At 44.5% G+C, this 9693-nt stretch overlaps 1 protein-coding gene across 1 annotated transcript; it reads right to left on the reverse strand.

The window, feature by feature from the left end:
• Positions 1–2638: 2638 nt before the first annotated feature.
• LOC146716762 (signal-regulatory protein beta-2-like) lies at positions 2639–8600 on the reverse strand. Its single transcript, XM_085435166.1, has 6 exons — positions 8558–8600; positions 4307–4618; positions 3858–4217; positions 3643–3759; positions 3288–3337; positions 2639–3185 (listed from the first exon to the last, which is right to left on the reverse strand). The coding sequence occupies exons 1-6, from the start codon at positions 8598–8600 to the stop codon at positions 3081–3083; spliced, it is 987 nt and encodes a 328-aa protein (XP_085291292.1). The 3' UTR covers positions 2639–3080.
• Positions 8601–9693: the final 1093 nt, after the last annotated feature.

Here is a 9693-nt window from a genome sequence, read left to right on the forward strand (position 1 = left end):
ACCATGCATTGCAATCAGATCTTACTGAACTGTAGCTCAGCAGAAGTATAAGTCAGATAAAGTACGGTTCTAGCTCTATTATCAGTTTGATTGGCATGAATTAAAGGACACAAATCAGTTTCAACACACTCAGAATCAAACTACAACAACTGACTCATGCACCACTGGATGTCCACTACATTATCGTGTAAACATGACTCTCTTGAGCACTAGTTTGAATCTCGTATTTTACACATATCCTTTAGGCTTAGCTACTTTAGTGCAGGACTATCTTACTACAAGTTACTGTTTTGTCTTCATGATTAATAAAGGTAACAGCTCCAGATAGATAGATAGAGCTAATAGCTCAGTTGTGCAAGAGAAGGTTGAGGTACCACAACGATCAGTTTCTTTGATCTCTTGTGTGAGTTTTCTTCTTGCGCGCTGTAGGATGTACGATTGTATACAATGTAACAATGTATGCGTGATGATTATACCTCTTTAAATTGCTTTGTCTTCAGCTCAGTTTAATTCATTTGAATTTTCTTTCCACAGCACCAAATCACACCAACAGTTCACTCAAGACACTATATTGCCTTTTTTTGCCTTTATTTTTTCTTCAGCTCTGAGCAAAATGAATGAGGTTCTGTATTAACTGACTGAGGCTAACCTTAGAGATGGTGTGACTCTATCATATAATGTCTTTAGGGATGATGTGCTGCTTACTGGTATAAATTGAATCTTCAAAATATTACTCAAATAATTGTTTGAGGAAAGTTTGATTAAATATCCCTTCAGGGAGGGTTTAAAAAAAGACAAAGGTTCAAAGGGGGTAAGGTGTATTCTCTAACTATAAGAGATGTAAGCAAAGAAGTTGTTTTCTTGTTGTTTCACTGTCACAGTAAATTATACCCAGATCATTCAAGTTAGACTGATCTTATATAAACTGCTTTCAATTTTTAGCCTACATGAGTTGATGATTTCACAGGTGGCATTTGGCTGAGTCTGTGACATTTGCCCTCTTTGTTCTTTCTCTGTATTTCTGTGTTTTCTTCTCGTTTCCTGTGGTGTCCTCTGTTACATAAAGGCACCTGAGTTTCAGCTGCTCGCGTTGTCTTATGCAGGTTACATGCTGATTTTTGTTGTGAGGTTGATGGAGAAACATGCCGACTGCAGGCTTTTTGTCATAAGCTGCAGTATGTAGCACAGTTTTTTAAAATTTTTTTTAAAGTTTTTTAAAGTTGTGCTAAGTAAAAGATTCCTGGATCCATAAAAAATAGCAAACTTTATCACAAAGATAAAGCACATCTAGGAGATGAAGTCAGTGAAGTTGTTGCAGTCCTGAATGTTTTTGATTTGAGCTTTTGCTGAAAAGATTCCTTACTTCCTAAGAACAAACTTAAAAATGCTTCCGTATGCTGAAAACTGTCCAAATATATGACACTGACCTGGTCTGTGCTGGTCAGGCAGACCAGAAGTAAATGTCAACACCAATTTACTATCATTCAAAAGAGAATCTTTTATTCCCCTTTGTGCTGTACGTGGATTGGACCCAGAAGCAGAATCAATAAACAGACTGATTTACTGATCAAGAAAAGTTTATTTAATTTAGGGACATCTGAGTGAGAGTCAGTCAGGTGTTGAAGCCACTGCAAACACAGGGAAAGAGGGGTTAGTACAAGGCAGAGAGTAACTGACAGGCGATGAATCAAAGTGAATGCTTATTTGGAACCGGTGACAGGAGAGCGGTGGAGCAAGAGGTGAGGGTGGCAGAACGGACCGTGACAGCACCAGCCACTTTATGTATATATGTGTTTGACAATCAGTCCAAAAGACACAATTTAATGTTTTAATTATTTCAGCTTCACAAATTGTTTACTTTAGAATAAAGTCCAAACTTAGCTACATGGTGTGAATTGTAAGAACTTGTAGGGTGTTACTTGTGGGATTCTCCAGCATGATGATGACAGATGTTTCACTGTTCTTTCTACTGTCTTGAGTTTCTGAACCTATACTTTGACATTGATTTTGAAGTGCTATTAAATTTAACTCTAAAGTATCCTTAAAATGATTTGGAGCTTTGTCACAACATGGAAAAATGGTAACATATTAAGATTTTGTGCTTAGTCTGGTGCAAAGAAGGTTTCAAAACACAAACAAAATTCCGATTCTGCAGTGATTTTTGCAAGGTCCTTAATTATTATTTTGACAGGATTCTCATTTTCGGTCTCTCTTCTGATTAATAGATAGTGTTATATGCACATGCAGTGCATGTTTGTTGCACAATCTGTATAGCAATGCACAATGATATATATTTTATCACTACAGAACTTATTACGTTTTTCTATTTGTAGTCACCAGAGCTAAATATCTTTTTCTATCTACAGCTAATATCTTGCAGTTCAAGATATTATAAAAAATAAAATAAAATAAACTGAATTGAACAACAGGTGAATCCTATACATTCAAACTGCCTGGATTGTTATGATAATTTGAAGGACAAAGTTTTGGATAAAAGTTTTATTATAGTCTCTGTGGAGGTATGGTAATATTTCTTTTTCAACATTACAAGAATGACTGTGTTTCAGTCTTAAAACAATACAACACAGTACACAGAACCAGAAAAAAAGAAGTTTCTTATAAAAAGAAGTTCTTGGGTCTCTCTTCATGTTTACATTTGCAACTGATCTGCGGAGTGAGATTACTTGGTAAAAATGTAGGATTAGATATCACTCTGCAATTTTGTTTGTCTGAAACAAGCCCCTGTTGTAAATGAGACACCAGGTCTCAACCTGTATGAAAAAAGGTTCAATTATAATTAAAAATTGAAAATGCACTTACATTAAGACAATTTCAAAGCAAATTAAGTAACATGGTTTCCTTTCCTGCACTGTCGTACAAATAAACACTAGATTTGTTTTTCTTGGAGTGGGGGGCTGTGGGGGTTAGTTTTTAACAAAGATGGAAAAAGAAAAATTAGAAAAGAAATAAGAAAACAAAGGGTGCCAAAGAGTGACAAATAAAAGGCCCAAAACTTAATTTAAGGTTTATTTTAATATTAAGGAGATGCTCAACAATGTCATATTCATTTAACTCAACATTTAGGAGAAAACAGTGTCCTCGGTATGCTCTCTTGTCCTTCTTCCTCGTGTTTTTCTTTCAGAGAAACTGAGCGCAGCGTAGTTTATATCATCATCAGCTTCAGTCTGTGCAGTAACAGAAAGAGTATACAGTACACAAACATGTAGAAGAGGATGTGGAACTGTGCATACATATTTAACCTACACAAAATCTGTTTGATTACTTACTGGTTGGTACAAGTTGTCAGTTTGTACTTCTGTTGTATCACTTTTTATTTCTAAGATAAACAAAAATAATAACAATAAATATATGATAGTGAAATGCACTTAATGTGACATTTCTCCTCTGATGTTTTTTTTTTTTTTTTACAAAAGTCTTACTTACATAAATGTATCATTCAAGTGAAGCGATAAGTTAAGTTAATGAGAAGTTAGATTGTTTAATGAGGTACACAAAGAAATAACAACCATTATGGAGCGCTTAAACATTAACAATTAGTACAATAGTTGCCTCCTTGCAGTTTTACAGCAAACTTGTTTTTATGATTTTATACATAAATGTTAAGCTACTGACAACACTTACCTTTACATTTTTTGCATACCCTTCGGTTGCAGATGAAGAAAAGATTTCCAATGACCGAAATGGCAAAACAGGTTATTAATATTACAATTCCAATAAATACCAGTCGTGTTGTTTTCTCTACAAAACAAACAAAAAAGGTTTTATCACTGATCTTGATATGAGCGTGTTTTAAGTACAAACTGAAAAGTACTTTAGACAAAATCAGGCACAGATACCTTGAACATCCAGTGTAGTTCCATTTCCAAATAATATCTCCCCACATGTGGCCACAGCACAGTAGTAAGTCCCAGCATCAGAGGAGCCGACGTTCTTAGAGAAGCGATAAACACACCCATCCTGAGGGTCAGATCTTTTCTCACATTGATCAGTTCTGTTTCCATGAGTGTAGATGATGTTTGGAAGAGATTTATTAGATCCATCTCTGAACCAGAAAACATTATGATGTCCTGAACATGTGTTGTTCTCAGAATTTGTCAGAACTGAACACTGAAGAGTTGCTGTGTCTCCTGGACGGAGTGGATTTGATTCTGTCGGCTGCTGTACAACAATATAGTTTGATGTCCTTTCAGTGTTTCCTGTGTAATACAAAATGTAATACAAGTAAATTATTCACCACATTCTCAGAGGCATTTAATAATTTTGTAAAAGTTGGTCAGTTCATTACCTTTTACTAACAAATATGTCCCACTCCATTCAAGTTTAATCCAGGTGTCTATTCCACAGTGATACATTCCCTCATCCTCTTGGGCTACATTCCAAATGGTCAGGTTGCTAAAATCTTTACTGTTATGTGCAGAAAATCTTGACTGAAAAAACTCTGAAGGTTTTCCAGAAAGTGACACTAATAATTTAAGAGTATCCCCGACTCTCTGCTTGTACCACTGAACCTTTCTGCTGCCGAGCTCTTCATTTGGTAAAACACATGTTAATGTTGCTGTTTCACCAACATGGACTGTTTTCACTGGAACCAGAGAATCTAAGATAAAAGAAAACGTTCAGTTTTTATGTTATTATTGTCATGGATCGCTGTGTGGCAAGCAGGAGGAGGACCCAAATGCAAAACTCACAGACACGGGGATGAACTCGAGAAACACAGCTTTAATGCTGGCACGGCAGAACACAGGAAATACAAAACTAAACTGGGAAAAGTAAACTAACACTCGCAGGTAGACACAGGAAGATCCACACAACATGAGGGAGAACGCGACGCCGAACAGAGGAAGACGCAGACAGAAATACACAGAGGGTTAACGAGGAAAGTGGGAACACACGGGGAACACAGGTGACACAGATAACCATAACGAGACAGGGCGGGGTGAACATAACGCTGACGGGTACAGGCACAGAGGTTCAGACAGGAGGAGAGAGAGCACGGGGAGAACGCAGACATAACGGGCTGGGGAAAACAGAATAAAGCACAAAGAGAGACGAGGGCTCATAAATACACAGAGGGGCACACAGGGGGTAAGAGTCACGAAGGGAAAACACATAAGGAACAACGTAACAGATCAACCCAGGAAGCATGGCCTAAATAAAGAACAAAATACAAAAATACATGAAAACTAAGAATACTGGGCCCACATGGCCCAGGACCATGACACCACCCCCCCCTAAAGGGCTGGCTCCCGACAGCCCAAACCCGAGAAACAAAAACAGAAAACAACCCACCCAGGGCGGGAGGCGGGGGACCAGGACGGAGGGACCAGAACGGGAAACAAAACAAACAACAGAAAACACAGGAGCACATGACCGTAGTCAAAATAAAGTTCAGGGGGCCGACCCAGAGCCCACAGGCACAAGAGTTCACGGGTCACACGGTCGGGGGGCCGACCAGGCGGGTGGCACAGGTGGCAGAGCTGGTCCGGAGGCCGGCCGCGCGGAAGGCAGCGGCGGAGGAGACGACGGAGCAGTTCAGGGGGCCGGCCGCGCGGAAGGCAGCGGCGGCTCTCCAGTGTCAGGCGTGCTGGCCATGGCCCGGTGGGCACAGGACCAGACGAAGCACAGGCCGAAGCTGCGGCAGACGAGGCACAGGCCGAAGCTGCGGCAGCTGACGAAGGCTCTGAGGCTGCAGCTGACGAAGGCTCTGAGGCTGCAGCTGACGAAGGCTCTGAGGCTGCAGCTGACGAAGGCTCTGAGGCTGCAGCTGACGAAGGCTCTGAGGCTGCAGCTGACGAAGGCTCTGAGGCTGCAGCTGACGAAGCACAGGCTGGACCAGGCGTAGCAGAAGCACAGGCAGATGCAGCCGGACCAGGCGACGACGAGGCGGTCGCAGGTGGCGGCTGGACAGGCTCCTCGGGCCCTCCAGCTGACGAGGCATGAGGCTGGACGGGCCCCTCGGACCCTCCAGCGGAGACAGGAGGCTGAACGGGCCCCTCGGACCCTCCAGCTGACGAGGCATGAGGCTGGACGGGCCCCTCGGACCCTCCAGCTGACGAGGCATGAGGCTGGACGGGCCCCTCGGACCCTCCAGCTGACGAGGTAGATGGCGGCGTGGGAGCCGCGGAGTCCTGGATGAGCTCATCCGAGCTCCCAGCAGGAGCTGATGCAGAGCCAGAGAGATTTGAGACCCCTGGCTGGATGTTAAGCTGACCAGCGGACCGTACTGCTATCGGGGACTGGGCTACAGGAGCTACTGGGGCCTGCGCTACAGGCGGCACTGGAGCTACTGGGGCCTGCGCTACAGGCGGCACTGGAGCTACTGGGGCCTGCGCTACAGGCGGCACTGGAGCTACTGGGGCCTGCGCTACAGGCGGCACTGGAGCTACTGGAGACTGCACCGGGGGTGACACTGGAGCTACTGGAGACTGAACCGGGGGTGACACTGGAGCTACTGGAGACTGAACCGGGGGTGACACTGGAGCTACTGGAGACTGAACCGGGGGTGACACTGGAGGCCCAGGTGACACTGGTGTACTGGGGTGAAGGCAGCGAGGATGCAGTCTCTCTCTTAAGGGAGGATCGAATGATTTAGCGATAAATCTTGACGGGAAAAGATGCCGATGCTGAAAATACCAGGCAGCGGGGGCTTCCAGGAGGGTAGCCGACTGAGCTGTGAAGGGCTGCGAGGGAGCTAACTGAACTGAGGGTGGCTGCGAGGGAGCTAACTGAACTGAGGGTGGCTGCGAGGGAGCTAACTGAACTGAGGGTGGCTGCGAGGGAGCTAACTGAACTGAGGGTGGCTGCGAGGGTGCTAAGCAGCTCGCTTTGACCTCCGCCACACAAGACACAGCTCCTGAATGAATAGTCATAATGTCTGGAAAAGACACAGAGTCCTCACTCACCACAGCAGGTGAATTAGGAGTCCGAATGTCCGGCTGTGGGGTGGTGCGACGGCGGCGTGAACGCCGTTCCTTCTTGACTGCAGCTCCCGATGAACCAGACAACGGCGCTTCATGCGCGCCGGGCGGCGTCGCAGAGGCTGGTGAACTGGGTGCTGATGGAGCGGTAGATGAGAGTTCCTGGAAGCTCAGGGGACCCCCGAGAGCCAGGCGGGTTCCCCGGAAGATCTCCTCATAGTCAGGAGCTAGCCACGGCTTCCACCGGAGCTCTTCATCCAGTTGATCGCATGCTGCACGCTGCCGCTCCTCCAGGTCGAAATCCATGACCTCCCCCGCATCCTCGTGTGGCTCGTTGGAGGGCGAAACATGCCGTAGCGCGGGGCGACGGCGACGCGAACGCCGCTTCCTCTTTGAGGTGGTCGTGGATGAAACTTCGATTTCTGTGGCGACCGGCTCCTCGTCTTCTGACCACATCCGTGCCAGATAGGAAGCGGAGGACGGGTAGGTCGGTCGAGGCGGTGAGGGTGAACGACTGAGCTGCGACAGCGAAGTGGAAGCCGGCGAGTAGAGGGACGGCGCCAGCGTAGAGGAGTGTGGTGCCGTGGCGAACCTCAGCGTGCCGACTTGTATGCTCACAGCAGACGGAGGGGAGGCTGCGCGGCCACGGGGCTGTGGTGACGCAGTCCGCACACCGGGCCGCTGATGCTGCCGCGGGCAGGCTGGGAGGATGGTGCGGAGGAAGTCCGAGATCAGAGGGGGTAGCGCCTCCCATAACCAGGGAAAAACCGTGACGCTTGTCCCCAACGAGGAAAGTAACTCCTCCCTCTCCTCCTCACTAGAGCTTCGGCTCCACTGGTAGCATAACGACTCCACCGCTTGTATTACGTCTCTGCCAGGAGTCGCTGGGTCCATATCGTGGTCGCGTTCTTCTGTCATGGATCGCTGTGTGGCAAGCAGGAGGAGGACCCAAATGCAAAACTCACAGACACGGGGATGAACTCGAGAAACACAGCTTTAATGCTGGCACGGCAGAACACAGGAAATACAAAACTAAACTGGGAAAAGTAAACTAACACTCGCAGGTAGACACAGGAAGATCCACACAACATGAGGGAGAACGCGACGCCGAACAGAGGAAGACGCAGACAGAAATACACAGAGGGTTAACGAGGAAAGTGGGAACACACGGGGAACACAGGTGACACAGATAACCATAACGAGACAGGGCGGGGTGAACATAACGCTGACGGGTACAGGCACAGAGGTTCAGACAGGAGGAGAGAGAGCACGGGGAGAACGCAGACATAACGGGCTGGGGAAAACAGAATAAAGCACAAAGAGAGACGAGGGCTCATAAATACACAGAGGGGCACACAGGGGGTAAGAGTCACGAAGGGAAAACACATAAGGAACAACGTAACAGATCAACCCAGGAAGCATGGCCTAAATAAAGAACAAAATACAAAAATACATGAAAACTAAGAATACTGGGCCCACATGGCCCAGGACCATGACAATTATCTCTCTTATTATCTCTATGTCTATCTATATATGAATCTATTCAACATAAATAATACGTTCAGTTTGGTCAGATGGTCAGATAAAACAAAAACAAACAGAAACAAATCCCCCCTTACTTCCTTGATGAAGAAAAAGCAATGTAATCCATAAGACGACCATCTTGAGAATGTGCTTTGGGGTTTTTCAGTAAGTTACGAAGGGGAAATGAGCACACTGGGTTAGACCATAAAATGCATCCGATTGGTTAAAACAGAAAAGACTTAAAATACACTTCCTGTCACATTGGTCTCTCTTCAGCATTTTCTAACTCTTATTATGTCTGTTTAATCTCCCGTTGCAATTTTTCTTATTATTTACTGTTAATTTTTGACTATTTCTGTCTGATTATAATTCACGTTCTCAAATGTTCAGAACAGAAAACACAACATGCATGACTTCTACGACTGGCTGTGGTGTGTACTGCAAGAAATACCTAAAATACATCAAACTCAGCACTTCAAAAGAAATTTGCAAGCTGTATGTTTCATTGGTGAGGCGCCATGACATTTTGTTCTTCAGAAGAGCAGAAAAGCAGACTGAACAGCGATGCATGGTTTAGCTTCTTATAAAACAAAACTAATGTGTAATTTGTGGAGCAAAACCATTCACCAGAACTCAATTACTCACTTTTTAACACTTTCGATTGTCTCATTTAATCATTCATGTTTAGCCCACTCGACCTAAACATGAATGATTTGATGCTTTTATCTACTATTATCTGCAGAACCAACAGTCTAATCAGTTTTCCTTCTTTCTCTCTTCTTTCACTTTTTTAATATCAGCAGTATAAAAAGAACTTTAAAGCAAATTAGGACAAATCCCTGAAGCACATTTGGTATTTCTGCACCATGAACTGAATACATTTAGGTTTCCATGGCAATTCAACATGTACATTTTGCACAGTATACAACATTTTGTGTAATGTGTAACTGCATAGGATCATCTTTATTTACTAATGGAAAACATTTTTAAGCTAAAGTAATAGCACAATACAGTCACTGCTCATATCATCAGTTGCACCTGTTTAATTCAAGTTATTGTTAGCGTTTTATATGCGTGCGTGTATGTGCATGTGTAGCTCCTTAACCAAAGTATCTAGTCAGGAAATCAATGATTAGATACTTTGATTTGAGTATTTCAGGAGCTGATTGTTAAGACCCGGCTCTGCTATGGGACAGGGGAAGGAAACCAGTTAAGGCACAGTTTTATTCAC

Source organism: Copadichromis virginalis, linkage group LG2 (assembly GCF_057382275.1).
Source record: "Copadichromis virginalis isolate Kocher_CV1m ecotype Utaka linkage group LG2, C_Virginalis_male_GT1.1, whole genome shotgun sequence".
Classification (NCBI taxonomy): Eukaryota; Metazoa; Chordata; class Actinopteri; order Cichliformes; family Cichlidae; genus Copadichromis; species Copadichromis virginalis.